The sequence below is a fragment of the Condylura cristata genome, unplaced genomic scaffold (assembly GCF_000260355.1).
Source record: "Condylura cristata isolate star-nosed mole 26May11 unplaced genomic scaffold, ConCri1.0 scaffold00023, whole genome shotgun sequence".
NCBI classification, from domain to species: Eukaryota; Metazoa; Chordata; class Mammalia; order Eulipotyphla; family Talpidae; genus Condylura; species Condylura cristata.
In genome coordinates, this window is record NW_004567124.1 from 7,922,070 (window position 1) to 7,942,037 (window position 19,968).

At 46.0% G+C, this 19,968-nt stretch overlaps 1 protein-coding gene across 2 annotated transcripts in view; it reads left to right on the plus strand.

Annotated features, from left to right (window-relative positions):
- DAPK2 (death-associated protein kinase 2) overlaps positions 1-19,968 on the plus strand; it is a 107,279-nt gene that overhangs the window by 48,932 nt on the left and 38,379 nt on the right. For both annotated transcript variants that reach the window (XM_012728487.1, XM_012728488.1), the window contains exons 3-4: positions 8,471-8,692; positions 15,626-15,764. In XM_012728487.1, coding sequence (XP_012583941.1) covers positions 8,471-8,692; positions 15,626-15,764 — 361 coding nt within the window. The remainder of the gene's footprint in view (positions 1-8,470; positions 8,693-15,625; positions 15,765-19,968) is intronic.

Sequence of the window (19,968 nt, forward strand, 5' to 3'; positions counted from 1 at the left end):
TGGGTGGGTGGGAGGGTGGTATCCTCCGAGCCTAACTCTGCCACAGAAACTGCATCATGTCAGTATCTGGAATCTAGACTCTTGACTGAGGGAAACCCTGGAGGAAACTGAGTTGTGTTTCTCTATATCCAAGTCCAACTTAAACTGAGCCTAATTTATTTGAGACCTTGGACTTGTGAGCTCATATCTATTTGACAATAACATCAAAAATGTGCTTCTGCTTAAAAATAGATTCAAAAAACATAATCAGACTTCAGCCTGATTTGACTCTGTTCAACAATTCCTTTCATTTTATGCTTTAGGAGTTTTTTTTATGTCCAAAAAAAGAAAAAACAAAACGTGGGGAGGAAGGAAGTTAGTCTGCAGGCCAGAGAGTTAAGTGCGCCAACTGGTAAAAGCAGCTGCTGCCGGCCAATACCAGTAGACACCTGTGGTGTTGTGGACAGAGGCCATGTATAGGTCAGGGTTCAGCTACCCGGGGACTTCTGGTTCCTGATGTTTATCCTACATGTATTCTCTAAGCTTGGCTTGATTAGAGTGACTTCTCGAAAGACTAGATAATAATTTTGAGAAGCATCAGTGTTTTCTGTCTTTCTTTTTTCATATACAGTATGAAAATATATCAAACAAAATGTGTGTTTCCAAGTTATACGTGCTTCTCAGGCTGTGTTCTCTGGGGCACTGGGGGTTCTACGAATCCCCTTTTGACTTCATGGGCACTTTAGCGTTGATTGAGAAAGGATTGGTGTTAGCCCCAATTCCTTCAGACTTCCCTGAGCACCTCTGCTCTGAGTAGGTAAGTTCTGAGTGCCTTAGCCCCCAAATGGAGCATACTTTTTGTATAGTGGGTTCATGTATAAGATTTACTGAAGAGAGGTTTGCATACCTCAAATAAATTTTTTTTAAAGATTTATTTATTTGTGCATACAGAACTGAGGTACAGGCTAGAGGCTCAGGTGAGAGGCTTCACCAGATACAAAATGGGGAGCAGAACAGGCAGATCAATGAAGTACACTGCTGAGGGGAGCAGCGGGTGGGTCCGGAGAGGTCTGCCATGCCATGGGGTCACCTCCGGGGCAGGCGGGAATCGAACTCATGCGAAGTTGCTTTAGCTTCTCAGTGCTGTGCTTTAACCTGCTGCACCACCAGGGAGGGCCACCTCAAATAAATTTTAAAGCTATTGTCAGGAGGCCAGAAAGGTATTGACAACATGTCAGAGAGGATAGTCTGGGTCACCAGCTGGGAGAAAAGGCCCTTGACTAGTGCTGGTCTACATTTTTTTTTTTAAGATTTATTTATTTATTCATACAGAACTGGGGTACAGGCCAGAGGAGCAGCAGCGGTGAGAGGCTTCACCAGAGACAGAGTAGGGAGCAGAACAGGCAGATTGAATGAAGCACACTGCTGAGGGGAGCAGCGGGTGGGTCTGGGGAGGGCTGCCGTGCCATGTGGGTCACCTCCCGGGCGGGGATCAAACTTGCACTGAAACGGCTGTGGCCAGCTTGCAGTGCTGCGTCCTAACCTATTGGCCACTAGGGAGGCCCCTTCCTGTAGACTTCTCTTCCTTCTGCCCTCCTAGCTAGTGGTAACTTTTTGCTTCTTACCCTCATTCCTTTGGTCTGGAACTAACCTGCTTCCAGCTATAACTTCTGGTAACTATTTCTTCATCACTATTTTGGCTTCCTGGATATCTGGTCCCTTGTTTGTCCTGACCCTGGATAACTGTGTCCTGAAGTGTCCTCTACCTTTTGGATCCTAACAACACTGGGAACCTTGCTTTGCAGCTGCTATGATTCTTCTTAATATTTTTTTCAGCTGGGACTTGAGAATGGGATTCATGTGGGTAAAATCAGGTTCAAGAATATGCTGGGATAGGAAAATGATGGGAAGATCCAGGGGATGGGAAGTATAATTCACTTTTACAGATAGAGTTTACATAGTGCTTTCACGTACTTGCCTCGTTTCTTTGTCATAACAGTCTGGTGAGATTGCAATATTCTTATGACTATATTACACATGAAGAAATAGAGACTCAAGAGTTATGTGATTTACTGAATGTAGTAGAGCTGGAAATAGAACCTAGGTTTCTTGACTCTAAATCCTGGACTTGAATATAAGTAACCTAAAACAGTTTGGATGGCAAGGTGGGGGTGGGGGCCAATTTTGTTCATGGGAATTAGGAGTAGCCTGGCTAGAGGTTGGATTAATTGGAAAGGGGAGAGACAATAAGGGGCAAAGTCAGCACAGGGACATCACAGTCAGACTTGGCATGGGGCATGGGGCAGGGACTCAGTGATACCATTCCCCAATAAGCTATTGCCTTGGGGTTGGGGTGTGGGCCCTCTGACCAGGCTGACCTGGTTTCCACTGTAGATTTGAGCTACTCCTTGGAGATTTGGGTTAGCTGAAGATCTTACTGCCCCGCCTGCTAGGTTGCACCTGGGCAGCCTTGCTTGGAAACTTCTAAGCTTATCCCTGCCTTATGGCCCTGAAAACTTGCAGGGTAATTCCGGAGGAATCAAACTCATTGTTCTCCAGTGTGGGAAGAGGAACTGCAGTGACCCTTGGGGAAGGGGAAGGAGGAACCTGGTTTCTACATCCTTCTGCTTGGAATGCTTCCTATTTGATACCACTCCCTTGACATGGTATTTGGTCCCTGATACTGCAGAGTTCTGCTTCATCACCACCTTGATAAACTGGAGAACTGGGGGCAAAGTCACTCAGTTCATGGACACTTTAAAGTTGTCTGACAAAGGGAAGAAGTTCGGCCCACTCTGTTAAGGGGAAGGATGTCCTAAAGGAACTCTGCAGAGTCTTGTGGACTCCACCCCCTACTCCAGCTTTCTGGACTCTACCCCCTATTCCAGTGATTGGAAACTACAACTCCCAGCAGTACCAGGGAGAGAACTGCAAGGACCCAAGGACGGAGCTCAGCAGGCATTCTGGGACATTGGGGGATAAATAGGGCGCCATTGCGCTCAGGAAACGGTTCTCGGGACCGCAAGACCTGGGGCTTTCAGTTTGTTACCAGAGCTCCCAGTCAGTCCAGCTGGTAAGATATTCCAGTTGTTGTTTCCCTTTCTTTTCCCCTTTTGTAAATAAACCTATTTTGACCCTTTTCTGTGTGCCTGCAGTATAACTGAATTTTAAGCGTGTGGGTGAGGCCCCACAGACAGGCGGCCCAGTTCACACTGGGTGCCCTGTAACATGTCCACAGACCTTCTAGGACACCTTTGGCAATCAGCCCTTGGTGGTTACCAGAACAAAACTGGTTAGCCGTGATTTTACCATGAAAGGTGAGGTGGCTGGGTAGTGGGAGTGGTCTAACTTCAAGCAGACCATGAGGGGCACATTGTCTTTGGAGAAATAAAGCCTATGAAAAAAATTGAATGCAAAATTTCCTGCTTTCTACTATCACCATGCATCAGCAATTCAGTTATGCCATTGATGAATATGTTTCAGATGTATAATTTCTCACCTCAGCAACTCTATATATGACACTACACCTACCATCAAATGTCCAATCATCATTCACCAACAACCAGTTGGTCCTCTCTAGGTTACTACCCCAGACCACCTCCATTTGTCCCTTCTGGTAACCACCTGTTGGCTGAATCTACAGTTTGGTTTTGTTTCAGTTTTGTTTACTCATTTGCCTTTTTCTCCTCATATTTCACAAATGAATGAAATCATATAGTATTTGTCTTTCTCCTTTTTGCTAATTTCACTTAGCATAATCGCTTTAAGATCTATTCATATTAATGCAAATGGCAATGTTTCACCTTTTTAATGGTTTTCCACCAAGTGGTTACACCACATCTTGATTCAGTTGTCCAGCAGTTGGACTGTTTTCCATAGTGGCAGCAGCAATTTACATTCCTACCAACTCTGAAGGTTCCTTTTTCTCCACACCTTGTCAGTACTTATTTTTTTTACTTTTGATGTTAGCCATTCTCACCAGTCTGAGGTGATATTTTGTTGTGGTTTTGATTTGCATTTCTTGGCACTGAGAATCTGTTTTAGATTTACTTCTTTCTTTTCCTTGATTCCTGGGCAGACAGCAGGAGACCTTCATGGGGTGACCCCTGGGTCACTGAGACTCATCTCTCTGTGACATTCATGTCTATGCAGACTGCTCCTTTTCCTGGAGTGATGAGTAAGTGAGAAACTGAAAGAGGGGTGTGTTCCTGACATAATTTCGGGAGAAGAGTGCTGGCAGAAGGAGGAAAGTAGTTTGTGTCTAATAGATTTACTCTCCCTCCCTAAGCCCTTTAAGTGACTTGCAAGTCAGCCTCAGGCACAGAGTTCCACCCGTCCACACCTTGCACCTCTCTACAGTATTGGGTGGTAAAGTCCTTGTTTCATACTGTTACTGAGTAGGGTAAGGTCACCCCAGGGTCCTCAAAATTGCCTATTGTAAATAGGTTCTACCATCCACTGCATCAAGACAAAACATACTTTAGTGCTTCTTTACTTTAGTGTTTCTCTGTCTGTAAAATGGAGATAATCAGAGAACTGTTGATGTTTCTCAACCTATGGCTGCACATCAGAATCACTGGGGAACTTCTAAATCTCTATTCCCAGGCTGCAGCCCAGACCCAGGAGAGCAGAACCTCTGGAGATGGAACCCAGCCCCCAGAAGCTTTTGTTTGGGAGCAAAAGAAATAATTTTGTATTCCTCTGGACTCTTCTCAGACAGGATGAATAATCAAAACATTATCTGTTTAGCAAAGGAAAAATCAACTTAATTACATACATATAACGAATTTACATGGTATTAAATTCTAAAGATGAATAGAGCAGACATGAATAATTATCCTGAGTTTTGGGACCTGAGGCAGCATAGAGAGGAGGAAGCTTCACATGACAGACCGGAGTTACCTCATCCTTATTTTCAGAGTAAAGGTAAGATTCCTAGAGAGGATAACCTACAGCTGGATGAGACCCTCCAAACTCTTCTTCTAGGTATCTCTTTTTAGGGAGGAGTGAAGGACTTAGGCAAGGACAAAATCTTCTAGCCTTTATTCCTCTCAACCCAAAATAAGTGGCATTCTTTAAATAAGGGTAACAGGCCTCTTGAGGCTCACAGGGCCTTGATTGACCTGTGGCTCCCATACTGAAGTGACTAGAGTCCTACTCTGGGAACACTGAGAAGCCTGTCTGACCCTCTTTGGGGGATTGACTCCACACTTTAAAATTCCCCAGATATTGCTTCTTGGATTTTTGGCTAAGATCAAGTGTAAAATTCCCCAGATGACTCAGATGTACAGAGTTGAGAACCACTGCTCTAAGGATGAAAAGAGTTTAATTGCTTCAAACAGAAATAATCCCATATCTGGCTATATTTGTTCTGTAATCATCAGAGGTGGAGAGTGGGGGGTCTGTCTTTTAAAACTGTTCTGTTTCCCTGGCCACATATCACAGATGATTTAAATTAGTGACATCTGTGCCCAGTGCTTCTTGTTCAGCCTTTACATGAGCAACAAACTAATAACATAAATAACAGCTACCATTAGTGATTGTGGGCCACCATTACAGATACTTCCAGCCTTCCACTTCCCTAGTAGAAATCATGAGTCCCATTTTATGGATGAGGAAACTGATGCTCAGAGCTGGTAACCACTTTCTTTCAGTGACTGCATAATTTCCTGAAGTCAGGCCTATCTGACCTTGAGGCTTGCTCTGCTGCCCAAAGCCTTCTGTGACTTGGGGGCCCCTCTAGTGGGGTATGTTCCCCACTCTTCCCCAAACCACCCCAGGAGAGGGGAAAGCCAGCAAGTAGCTCTCCTGAGGCTCTCAACCCTACTCCCCACCTCCTAAGTGGTTGAGATGAGGATTCCTCTCCCACAAAGAGAGTGAAGACCAGGGGGGTGTTACCTGGTATTTGTCTCAGGATTAGTCACTCACTCTCAAAATACTGCCTTTTGGCAGAAGGACCATGACTCCATGTTAGGCCTGATACCCTTTCAGTGCCTTACTTGCTCTTACGAAGAGAAAACTCAACCAGGAAAAGCAAACACTCGTTTGCTTTATGAGAATTTGAGGAATTTTTCAAGCATGTGCTATAGAAAAATGTCTCCATTTTTCCCATGAAAGAGGAAGTTTGTCAAGGTGAAACTGTAAGATTTAGTTCTGCTTTATAAAAAACCCTGCACTTCTACTTCTGTGCTCTACAAGCTTAAATAAATTGCTTATAATCTTTAAGCATTGGTTTCCCCATCGGTCAGCTCAAAAGAGCAAATCCTCTCAGAGCTGGACAGGGAAGGCTTTGTGGGACCAAATTTATATTACGTTGTCCACTGACTACAATTTCAGCTATTTATGCCTCCAAATATTGGCTCAGGGCTGCTGATGCCAAGTCCCAAGAGGTGTCAGAAAGAGAAGAGGAGCCTGGTCATCATGACCAAGAGACACACAGTAACCTGGGAATGGAAGCTTAGTCAAGTGTTTGCTGGCACCCATTAAGGGACCTGATGTACCCCGAGGCCCAGAGTGACTTCAAGTGACCAGCTGTGTTGGAGAACTTACTGAATGTGTTCACCGTGGCTTTCAGAGGTCTGGCTTCACTCCACCTGCATCAGTCTCTACTGTGTGGATAGCCCAGAACTAATATTTGGTGGCATAAACAGCTGAAATTGTAGCTGACAATGTAATAGAAATTTGGTGCCACGAAGCTTTCCCTGTCCAGCTCAGCCTGGTCACAGGCCCTGATGGCAGAGCTCTCTCTGGAGAGAGAGCTGTGCCGTTGGTCTCTGCCCCAGAGTTTGACATGGAGCAGATGCTCAGGCAACATTAGTGATGGAGCATGAGGGGGTAGAGAGATAGGTGCCTATGGGTTTGGTGACTTCTCTAAGGTCATTGACAGAGAATGTTATTAAGTATTGGGTACCTATTTCTAGCTTTTGCTTAACTTGTTTTTTTATTTCCGTTTGTCACTTAAGTTTATTTAAAGTCTGCCTCATCAGTAGTGAATGGTTCAGATAAAATGCCATTTTCTGAGATTACGGCAAATATCCAAGTGTATTTCAGTGTGTGTAACTCTTACCACAGACCCACTGAGAGAATACATCCTAAGTGTGGAGATTGGTGTTTCCTTGTTAAGCTAACTCTTAAAACTTTGAGTCCTAGGGGAGCTCCCAGGTGGCACAAGGGCTTAAAGCACAGCACTGTGAAGCTGTCCGTAGTCACTGCAGCAAGAGTTCAATCCCCAACCAGGGAGGTGACCCACATGGCTTGCACACTCTTCTGTCTCACCCACTGTTCCCCTCAGCAGTGTGTTTTTCTCAATCTGTCAACATGTTCTGTTCCCCACTCTGTCTCTGGTGAATCCTCTCACCCCCTCACACATCTGGCCTGTACCCCAGTTCTTGTATGTATAAATAAATAATTTTTAAAAAAAAGCTTTGAGTTCTAGCTCAAGCAATAGGTATTGTGGGTGGCAAGATAACATGAAGCAATGGTGGAAAATTATAGAAGGGAAGTAGGAGATCCCCTGGGAGAGGTGATTTCCAGGGGCTTAGTGGGGCCTAAAATGAGAAGGTAAAGTGGATATTTGCTTCCTTTCCCTGTGTGGTAGGCAGCTGCTAGAACACTGGGGGACATTGACTCAGGGCTGGCCCGCCATGCTGGCGTGGACCCCATTCCACAATGGCTCTCTTGATCCTGGGGCAAAGAGTTTCCAGGCCCAACCCTAAAGGGCATTAGCATAGCCTTGACTCCTCTAACTGTCTTATAAGCTTTGTGCACAATGGGCTGTGCCTGGCTGTGCCTTTAACTCTGATGACCCCAGGGGAGTCACTTGATCTCTCTTATTCCTCAGTTTCCTTACATTTTACAACTCCAGGGTCTAATCAGTCCCCTACTATGATGAATTTCCACTATAGTTATCAACAGCTCCTTCTTCCCTCAGGTCTCTGAGATTTTATTTGTTGGGAGAGTCCTGGGGGAGGGGGGGAAGGGGGAGAATGCATGTATGAGATGATAGGGCTGTTTGTCCCCTCCCAACTGTCCCGTCCCAATTCCAAACAGATGCATCTGTGCTTGCTCCAAAGGGAGACCAAAGGGAAGATTGCTGCCATTAATATTTTGACCATGCTGATCTTTTTTGTTTTTCCTTAATTAATCTTTTCTAATGCTCTGTAAACTTATTTCATCGGATGCATAGTAGACTTAAAACTGAGGCTTTGGCTGTGGTCACCTTGATCCAATCAAACTTTCAGGTCCTGGGTGTTTACATATGTATATTGCGAATAGCAACACTCACATTCCTTCACAGTAAAAGGTAAAGGAATCATATGAACAGAAAGAGAAGCCCCTCTCCTGTCCCATCTCAGTTACTGGGGCTGCTGGCTAGTTGCATGATTTGTCCTAGGCAGGCAGAATGACTGAATGCGTGTGGCCTGGAGCTAACAGCCCACCACATCACTCACGGCCTCAGGGACACCCTAACTGTGTGCGTCTGTCCCCACAGTGGCCAGTTTGCCATAGTGAAGAAGTGTCGGGAGAAGAGCACGGGACTGGAGTATGCGGCCAAGTTCATCAAGAAGCGACAGAACCGGGCCAGTAGGCGGGGTGTTTGCCGGGAGGAGATTGAGCGGGAGGTGAGCATCCTGCGGCAAGTGCTACATCCCAACGTCATCACGCTGCACGATGTCTATGAGAGCCGCAGCGACGTGGTGCTCATCCTGGAGTTGTGAGTGGGGTCCTGCAACGTGTGGGGAGCAGCGTGGCAGTCAGGGCAGTGAGAACTTCCAGCACAGACCGCACAGGGCAGCAGTAGCCAAACCTCAACTCAATCCCAAGGAGATGAAATGGGTGGGGGGGGGGGCGGGATGGCATGCAAGGGACGGGGGGGGATGTGGTGGGGAGGGGTGAAGAGAGGAGGGGCGTGGAGGGGTGGGGTTCAGGAGCCAGAACACTTTCTCTCCTTTCCCTTCATTCTCCCGAATCTGGGCCAAAGTAATGGCCAGCTTGCTGAGCTGCAGATCAGGCCAAGGGTCTAGGCCTGGCTTTCATTGGTCCCTAGGGATCAAGGGGAAGAAATGGCTGACTCTGGGGTCATTTCCTGACTGAGAGCTTGTGGGAGGATGAGAGGAGATAGGGAGCAGAGAAGCCTGTCAGGGAGGGGTCTGTATTATGAGGAGCAGAAGAACAAACATCCTCAATCTCTGCCAAGTCCTTCTCTAGCCTTTTCCTGGAAAAATCTGCCTCATTTGTGCTGTGTTTGATGCCTTTCTTATTGTAATAACTTAGTGTACCCTAGTTTAAACTAAGCATTTGTTAGGTGCTTTATGGTTGTCATCTTGTTCAGTCCCCACTGTGATGAGGGACATGTCCTACTACCATGGAGAATAACTGTGTGTTCACAGTGTCTCATTACAATTCAGTTACACAGAGATTATCACCCCCATTTATCAATAAAAACGCTGAGATAGTTGGTCCCCGACAAGGTCCTAGAACCAATGGCAGGAAGTGGTAGATCCAGGACTTGAGTCCATGCTGCTCATGTATGAGCATGTGGTGTCTCTTCTGGAAGTGTCTCCATGGAATGGGGAGCTGGGTTCTGGCAGCAACAGAGTTTGAGTTGGGCGGTGGCACAGGTCATGATGGCTGTCCATTTAAGCAGCAGCCCTTGTTAGGAATGTTCTAAGCCTCTTAAGCATGCCTGCATCTGCTGGTTAGCCAGGGAGTGGTGGCATTTGTCTCAACAATCCCTGACTTTGTGACCTTGGGCAAGTCACCTCCCCACTGAGTTTCAGATCTTACTTATAAACCAGGTAGCCATTCTTAACCTGCCTATAGGTTAGGTGTACCACCTAACATTTGAGAACATTCTAACAGAAAACTGTATTTTGATGTTGCCAGGATGTATATTTATGTAACAGATGGGTATTTGCATATTTTTGCATTTATTGTAAATTTTTGATCTCTGTGTTTAAATGCATAGGATCACCCATTGTACCTCTCCTTTCTCTAACTCCCAGTGTCCTCGTGTTTCTCCTGTGCACCCCTCAGCCTTTGGGCTTAGACAAGGCTGTGGATTCCCACAGTTGTGACCAGACATGTGGACAGCCTGAGGGGCGGCATGGCCCAAGGCCAAGGGCCAGCAGTTGGCACACTGGTTTCTAATAGAGGATGAGATGCATAAGTTTCTGGGGAAGTCCAGGCCACTTCTACAAAAGTCTGTTATCAGAAAAACTTTACAGCAACTGATAAGAAATTATATTCATAATCCTACCACCCAAACATTTGTTTTTCTGTGATTCCTCTCACTCTTTATCTACATGTTTACTACCGCTAGACTTGTACCATTTCCTGTTCTACTTTTCTTCCTGCTTAACATAATTCCATAGTTTCCTTTTTCTTTTAACTGACTATAATATGTTTCATTGAATTATCTACTCTTTTTTTAATAAACATTTTTTTAAAAGAGATTTATTTATTTATGCCCACAGAACTGGGGTATAGGCTAGAAGTGCAGGGGTCGGGGCGGTGAAAGGATTCACCGGAGACAGAGTGGGGAGCAGGACAGGCAGATCTACTGAAATACACTGCTGAGGGGAGCAGTGGGTGAGACAGGAGAGATCTGCTACTCCATGTGGATCAACCCTCTGGCCAGCCAGGGGTCAAACTCCTGCTGCAGTGGTTGGTGATAGCTTGATAGCCCTGTATCTTTAACCCTATGCCACCAGAGGTTAATTTGAATTAATTTTTTAAGATAAATCTGAAGGTATAGGGAGATGAAGCTGACATTTTTAGGACTCTTAGTGGCCTCACTTTATAGGAGGGGCGTTGCTCAACCAGTACCACCTGTACAGAGGAATGTTCCTACTTGCCTGCAGCCTTGCCAGCCCTGAGTCCTGTGTTTTAAAACAGGGTTGGTTCATTACTTATTGCCCTTTATAGTTATAAAATTATATTTATTATCACTTCAAATGGCATTTCTGGGTAAATTGCCTCCTTCCCTCTGCTTGTAAAATCCCAGGAACTGGGATCTGAGGTGCTCTTGAGCTATGCCTGTATGTTCCAGCAGAGCTCATGTCAGCAAAAGAGTTGAGTCCTCCTCTTGTGCGTTGTCACCATACATGGCATTATTTGTCACTCTGGTGCTCCCGTGAGTTATATGAACTCTGTATTTGTTAAATTCTGTCTGTTCATAATTCCTCTGTCTCCTCCTTTCCTTGCATGCTGCCTCATTGCTCTCAGAGTGCATGTTCAGGGAATCTAGGAACTGCTAAGCCTGTGGCTGAGCCATGTGTGACCAGGGTCTGAGAAGGTAGACCGTCCACAAGAGAAAGGCTTCTCATGGACTTTAGTGTTGGATTTGGTGACCCCTAAAGGGCTACTCAGGAACCAATAGTGGCTTAGTCCTTTGTGTACCCTAATAGGGTAGAGGACTTGCCCAGTAGATCAGCATGAGGCATTTGCAGGCTTTGTGGATAGGCCTGTCGTGATCCACTGCCCCTTTCAGCAGCTATTGTCCGATGCAGTCCTTCTTCCTGCTTTCTGCTAAAGTGGCCAGTACTAGGGGATCATGCCCAGCCCTGATTTTAAGTTCCTATCAGCTGTTATTACTCTATCTACCTCTTAGGCAATAGCCATTTCTGATCAGGCCTGCTGAAGGCAGGATTGGGAAGGATTTAATTGTTCATACAAATTGACTTCTCTATGGCATAAAGAATATTTTAAAACCTCTCATAGATAAACTCATATCATATAGACAGCTTGCACTAAACACAAGTCAATCAGTCTTGGAAGGGTAGGGGGCCTCCCAGCTATAGCCCCTAACTGGTCTGGGGCCTTCTGGGCTCCATGTGGGCTGCATACCAGAGATTAGACCAGCAGAGTGCTCCACTGGAGCAATATGATTCCACTTCCCCAAATTGAGGCCAGCTTCCTGGGCCCGGCAACCCCAATTTCACCCTTCCCCAATCTTTACCTACGCAGGTCTTTTCAGCACATGTCCTAGAAAGAGTTCTAAGAAGTGTATCTAGCAGGCAGAGCCACCTGTAGGAAGGAGGCACTGTGGGAACTGATAGCAAGAGAATTGATCCTGGGGACACTGGGAGGAGAGCAGAAGAGGCCAGGCTGTTAGGTTTTGCTTTCATATTTAAGCTAAAAAAGTTAGGAATGCAAATTGAGAAGACTTTGAGAGGAGGTAGAAATGACCAGAGGCTGTGAGCCCTTGGGAGAAACTCTTAGGGAGAAAAATAAAATCCAGGCTCTTTGATGACCTTGAAAAGAGATGCTTGAGCATTGACGTGAGCTTCCCTGGTCTAGGCGTCCAGGACTTGGACATTTCCCTCATAGGTTTATCTTTCTTCTACCTATCCAAGTCTCTGGGAGCAATCCTAAAAGGGCCACAGTGGCTGTACCCATATTCATCCAGAGGAGATCATGTCTTATTCTGTTTCCTGTCCAGATTATCCCTTCAAGCAGAATGGCTGGTACTGTTACAGGGCATCCCAATGTGAGCTGGGTTGTCTAAGGATCCTCACCCGCACGCTTAAGATTCAATCCTACTGTGGACACACACAAAAAGGTTCAATAATGGTTTATTTACAAAGGGAAAGGAAAAGGAACAACCCAGGGAAAGAGAGAGAGAGAAATACAAATTAACTAAAGTGTCCTACCAGCTCTGCTGACTTGGAACGCCAATAGCACAATGAAAGCTGATCAAGAACCTAACGACCAGCTGTGACCCACCAGGCCAGATGACACGATCCCCCCACCCCCACCCCTGGAGCCCACATATATGGTTTTATCCCAACCTGGCTGCTCAGCTCCACCCTCAGGTCCCAGCGTGCTTCTCATTGGTTTTGATGGGATTTGTAGTTCCAGGATCTGGAGTGGGGGTGGAGTTCATGAAACCTGTATCTGTTACAGTACTGTCCCCCAAAGTCCTCACCCAGCCTGGACCTCTGTCCACATTAGTGGCTTTGAGTTACTGGACATACCTACATTATCATACTACTTTACATTTATGTATCATTCTACTTAACAGAAATGGCAGGATGTGCTTGAGGTTACAGCCTCACATGACCTGGGAGGGGCTGGGAGTATTAAAAACAAGTCAGGCAGGGTGCTGAGTGCTTCAGAGGGGGCACTGGGGATTTGAAAATATGCAAAGAACTCTGGACCTATCTCTTAAAGCTACCAAGGTTTTACTTCCAGATGATACTGAATATTCTATGTCATGTTGATATTTTTAATGTGCTGTTTCTTTGCTTTGTTCTTTTATTTACGCAGTTTTTTACTGAATATATGTTGTGCATTAGGTGTTAATGCAGCAAAGATAATCAAGTTGTGGAGGCAGAGAGATAATGACAGTCCAGTATGACAGCCACACAGGTGCAGCTGAACAGGAATGTCAGAGGACTACCCAGGGCTTGGGGTGGTTTTGAGTTGTTTGTTTTGTACCAGCAACTCAGGCTTTGTCATGTGGAGAGGGCAGAGTGAGAGAAACACACAGTAGACTGAGTGATCAAAGTCCAGGTCTACGGCCAGGCTCTCCACTTACCAGCTGTGACCTTGGGCAGGATACTTCTCTTGGGCCTCTGTTCCACCTTCCCCTTGAGGTAAATATGAGGCTCAAGTGAGAGATTACTTGGGTGGCACATTACATAGGTGGCAATCTAAGTAAACTCTAAAGCAAACCTTCTTCCACCACACCACCTTACAATGACATGTTATATGACATCTATTTCGAAGACTTTTGTCAGAGTTCTCGTGTAGCGTGTGCCCTACTTTACCTCAAGATTCTTCCCACCCCCATCCAACCCTTACCTAGCACTAAAGGGAGCAGCGAGACTGGGTTTTTTCCTTGTTTCTGTTTTCCAAGAAGAAAACCTGAGTCACATGCTCTGCCTCGAGGTGAAGGTTTAGTCTATGTTGGTCACTCACCTGGTGCTTTGCCTGCAGAGCAAACTCAGGGTTACCCCTTTAGCGGAAGTAAGGAGACCCTAGTTGCAGCAGCTGTCCCTGGTAGACTGAGACAGAGGGTGACCTCACCCATGAGACACAGGGGAAGTAGTGCACTAGCCTAGTGCTCCTAGTGAAGGCAGCTCCCCGCCAGCGACTACCTACGCTCTGAGGGGAGGGGAAGGGGAGGGACCCTCCCTCAGCTCTACAGACAGTACTTACGTGGGCCATCTTATCTCACTCTCTCTTTCTCCTTCACCTTCCTTCTCCTCCCCCACATTCTAAATATTTACTCAGCCTCTATTATGCACTGGATGCTAGACACAAAGATAAGCCCCTAATTTATGCCCTTGAGAGGCTCAAGGCCTCTCAAGGAAAACTTCTGGCTACCTCAATCTTACCTCAAAGCTGGGTTCCCCACCTGCCAGAATGGTGATAGGGCCAGGAAATGAGGGGAGGAAAGGAGCTGAACAGCAAACAGGTCAAGGACAGCACAGGAACGGAGACCAGCAGCCTGGAGGAAGTGTGAGTAACACGAGGCCCACTTCCCCAGTCCAGATTGGCAAAAGATGTGGTAGAACAAGATCCTGACTCCTTAGGAAGCAGCTATGAGAATGTGAAATTGGAAAATTATTGCCCTTAGCTTATAGGTATTGTGATGATTAAATGAGATAGTGTATATAAAACATGTAGCTTTGTTCCTGGCACAGGGTGCTTAATGATTATTAATTCCTTTTATTATTGTGGTGTTATTGCAAAAATAGAGATTCTAAGGTCTTGATGTGGAGAACTGAGTTTGGAAGGGTCTGTAGTGTGACTTGGAAATCGGCATATGAACAAGTTCTCCAGCTGATCCTGAGTTCCTAGACCTTCAGCCAGATATCTTCCTGAGAGTGTTTTGGGGACACCCTTTGACTTTGTTTTAACTTCAGAGACATATGTGTTAGATGGACACCCCAGCATTTGGTAGAGAATGAGCAACTCTGTAAGGTTACCACATTTAGCAAATAAAATCTATTTTATCTATTTAATACTATTTTATAGTGTTTACAGGAGAGAATCTTTTTGTTCTGTCACTTACTATTCCTGTTATACCAAGCATTGAATGTAAGAGAATATGGATTATGAGCCCAAAAATCATATTTTAGGTTTTTTAGAGATGGATGTAACTAATGGGTCTTTATATTTAAATTAGGGACTTTGCCTAGATTCTCTTGGGCTATGGAAGAAACCATCTTTTACAAAATCAAAGAAAGGGGCTTCAGAAGCCATCTAAGCTGATCTGTTCATTTTGCAGATGAGGAAATGGCTTGTCTGGAAAAGGAAAGTGAAGGAAGGTCTGTGACTAGAAGTTAGGTCTCTAGTTTCTGGTCTAGCAGTTATTCCGCTTAGTCACCCCATAATATTTGTTCCTGTCTTCTCCTCATATGCAGAGGGGAATGAGTAATATTCAGGATAACTGGGGACCTGGGCCTAGGATGTGAGCAGAGGCCCTTCTGTTGACACTGTAAGGATAATTCATGCCTTTGTGATTGAAAGGGAAGAACACAGCTCACAAAAGGCAATCCGCGCTGTTGGCTAGACAGAACCTCAGCAATGGATGAGGAGGGATCCTGCAATACAGGGTACCTGGGCGTCTATGTCAGGAGCCAGCTGTTGGCCTGGCCTCGTGACACACAGGGCTGACCGGGCTGCTGTCTTGCAGAGTGTCTGGAGGAGAGCTCTTTGACTTCCTGGCCCAGAAGGAGTCGCTGAGTGAGGAGGAGGCTACCAGCTTCATCAAGCAGATCCTGGACGGGGTGAACTACCTTCACGCCAAGAAAATCGCTCACTTTGATCTTAAGGTCAGTGATGGGGATGAGGAAAGAGAGTCCATTAGGAAGAATGGGTCCAGTTGCCTCTAATGTCATCACCAGGAGTGGCCCAGCCCCCACTTGGCCTGCCACTCCCGCACTAAGACAGTTGAGAAGTCTGAGCTCCTGCAAAAAAGACAACACTCTTTCCCACCTCCTCAGTTTCATTTCACATGTGAGGCTTTCTTCACCTAGAGTATAACTGCAAGAAGCTTCTTAATCAGACCACATGTTACTTGCCTCTTTTAGGAAACAGATGAGGTGTAAGTTTTAAATACACAGACCAATGATAGGAAACTTGAAACCTAGCACGTTTCACAAGACTGAATTTGTCAGTGACCAAAGTGCTAACTCCCAAGCAAGCAGAACTAGAAGTATTCAGAGGAGGACTGCTGAGGTTGGCCAGCTCTCTGGACCCAGCACAGCCCAGGCCACAGCATTCCTTGACTAGAGGTTCTGAGTCTTGGGCCCAGGGACTGCTGGCTGCCCCCATCCCCCACTCTGCCCCATACCATGGCTGTAAAACTACTTCCAGGGGCCACAAGCATTTGTGATAACTGGTTTTCAGGGTTGAGAAAGTTCATTGTGACCACACAGGACTTCATAAGGCAAGAGTGTGGGCAAAGTGGAAGGAACAGTTTTCCTGTACTAACTGAGCTCGAGCACATAGACTGATGAGCCTTTCAGACACCCAAAGTATAAAGATTCTGAAGCCTATTTACTGGGTGGAGATCCATTCTTTTTTCTATCCAGAAACCCCTTTTGTGTTCAAGCATTGTGATAAGCTTCCTGGGTGTTTCTACGGATACACTGTCAACCGAGGTCCTTGTCTGGGGTTACTGCCTCTTCTCTAGGGAACTTAGTGCAAGAGGTAAAATAGAAAGATCAATAGTTCTAAGTGCTAAGATAGAGGAAAGTACAGGAGCACTGGGGACAGTAAAGAAGACATCTAAATCAGACTGAGATTTCCTGGGGGCCTTCCTGGAAGCGGTAATATTTGCATTGAATTTTGAAGGACTGCACTGAGAAGGCTTATGAGGGGGGGAGCTTCTTCTAAGGAGGAGAAACCTAGATATACATGGTCCTGAACTGGCACAGTCCATTCAGGGAAATGCAGACAAAGGCAAACGTGCTGAACGACTGGAGAAGCAGGGAGGAGAGCAGGGAATGGACACAGGTTGTGGGGACTGAACCAAGAAGGGTGAACTTCATGCTGAGCGATGGGAGTGGAGGGGGTGGGATGGCAGGTGAGCAGGGAGGTATGGTGAGCAGAGGTGTATTCAGAAGAATCCCTCAGATTGGGATGATGAGTAAAATGGGGACAGCTTAGAGGCTGGGGTCCAGCTATACGGCTCATAAGTAATCCAGCTGAGATATGGCAAGTGACAAACCAATCTGAAGAAGAGGTGGATTTCAGACCTGTTAGAGTGGTTGTTCTGAGGACTGACTGGGTGCCTAGTTAGATGTGAGAGATAACAGGAAGAGTGGAGTCCAGGATGACTCCCAAATTCTGGCTTGGTTCAGGGAGGGCATGACATGCCCATGGTCTCACTGTGACTGTGCCAGGGTCTGGACTCAGGTCCGGCACATGGATCTTTCCTTAGTTCTTATTCTGCCTTACGGAGTCTCCTCAATGAGTCTCCTCATTGCACTTACCCCCTCTTTATATCAACTGTTAAAGTATTTTGAATTTCTCTAATAGAAGACATCTTGCAGAGTTTTACTCAGGTGTTTTGGGGTAAAAGCCAGAGTTTCCCAGGAGGCTGTGGCTTGGGCAAGCCTTCGGAACTTAGGATGGTCTGACACCAAGCAGGAACAGTCTACCTGGTTATGCCTGTGTCTCCTTCCTGATAATATGATGGGCAATTAACTTGTCTTCCTTATGTCTTGGTTGGCTTCAGGAGATTGGCTTCCAAATGTGCTCTTTTGTCTTGTTCTAATGGGTCTGACAGAAGAAGGAAGTAGGGGAAGAGGAGTCTGGGAGTCTTCAGGTCTTGTGACTGCAGCAAGTTCATGCTGTTAGTTGACATAAGCGGGGGCTTGCTGATGTGGGGGAAGATCAGGGCTTGATCCTCACCACCATGTACCAGGGTATAAATGAATCTTGATTTTTGGTTTTGTTTTTAGCTTCAGTGTAGATAGTAATACCCATCAAAAAAACAAAACAACAACCCTAAGGACAGAGTTGTTTTTTAAGGCTTAGAGGGAAACCTTAGGTGCTGAGTACACCTAATAGGTGCTCTGTAATAGCAGCTAGTATTGTTCTTTCCCTTCCCAGAATAGAAGGGATGAAAACACAGCTCCTATTACTGTTTTGGGTCCGGATAGACTAGGAAAACAAACATTACTGGTATAATTCTCATTGCCCCGCAGAATGCTAATATTGGTTACTAGGTGGGGCTGCTGCTGGGGCATGTCTGGCTCCTAGACTCAGTTTGGATAATTCCCATGACGACCTGGAGTCAGTTTGGTTTTCCCCTGGATGCAGGTAGGGTGAGGATGCTGCACCTCAGCCAGATGTCCTGAGAGTGTATAGGCTGAGCTCTGTACTCTGCCCGCCCATGCGTCCCTTGGCTCAAGCCCAGCTGGGCATCTTCAGAAAGTGCTGAGTAGCTGGAATTCAGTGGGGTTACCTCATGGTTGGGAAGATACTTCCTGGAGCCAGAATGTGGATATGTGTGCTCCTGCTTGGAACTTTTCCCAAATGAAGTGGACCTTGCAAAGGACCAGAGCTGGTGTTCAGAGGGGACTTAGGACTCCAAGTTATTTCCCACCATATAAGATTCATTTTCTTTGAATATATTTTTCTTTCTGGTTTTCATTCTCCACCTCTATTTTCCTGCCCTCTTGTATTCTATAACTTTCCACCAAGTGAGCAACCTCTCCTCCACTTGCTATTGGGTAGGCTCCTTTTACGCTCAGCTGTTGTGTTAAGCACTTGAGATTGTGTCCTGCCTTACGACATGCTCCCAGCCTAGTGGCAGAGAGCTGATGAAATGGACAAATTAATATACAATAAACATTCTTTTTTTAAAAAGATTTCTTTACTTATACATATAAGAACTGGGGTGCAGGCAAGAGGTAAAGGGGAGAGAGGATTCACCGGAGACAGAATGGGGAATAGAACAGGTGTATTGACTAAAATACACTAATGTGGGGCTCAGTGAGCAAGGCAGGAGAGGTCTGCTGTGCCATGTGGGTCACCTGTCTGGCCGGGGAATCTGATTAACATTCTGCAGTGGCTACGGATAGCTTCATAGCATGTTTTAACCCCTTGCGCCACCAGGGAGGCCCCAAAATAAGCATTTGTGGTAAGACAGGTCATGGGATGCTGTTGCCCAGAAATCTGTCATGAGGCCTGTCACCCACAGAATAAATGAACCCAGTTTTGGCATGTCACTCAGGCCTTCCTTAGACATCGTTAACCCTGTTTCTGGCCTCATGCACCTTTCTCCACAACAAAACACTACTCATAGCGAAGAAGATGACTGAACGTGTCTGGGGCTCCCCTCCTTCATTCATGCTACTCCCACCTAGGGCACTACGGCCCCTGTTTTCTCCTTCCAGGCTCAGCAAAAATGCCATTTCCTCTGGAAACCTTTCCCATCCATGTCGCCACCCCCTGCACCCTCTCCCCCAATCCAAACTTTGCTAAGAACTAAACTGTCCCTTCCCTCTTTTTTCCTGTTGCCCTTTGCACAGTCTTCTGCTGAAAACATTTAATCACTATGAATCACTTTCTGCTGCTGGTATCTAGCATGGTTTCTGTTCCACATGATGACTTGTTCAGTGTTCAGTAAATAATGAATACCTTAGTTGGATTAAATGCCCTCTCAATGACAAAGACCTTTAATGCCATCTGGAAACAGCAAGAGGTTGCTGTTAAAGGACTGCTGTAGACCAGGGGATAGAGTGACAGACATCAATGTGATCATGGTACCTGGCTTTCCAGAGACCCATTGTCTGCTGGCCCCAATGACACGTGAGGGGGAGACAACCTGAAGTAAAGGCTAACTTTGACTCCAGCCAACAGAAATTCACTTTAAGCGGTAAGCTCTGCTTCAGCAGACTGAGTGCTATCCTGGCTGTGTTACAAATTCAGCAGAAGGGCCTTTTGATGGGATGGGTAGGGGTAGTCAAGGTAGATGTTTTGCCCAGTGTTTACATAGATGGCAGGGGCACAACTGACTGCCCT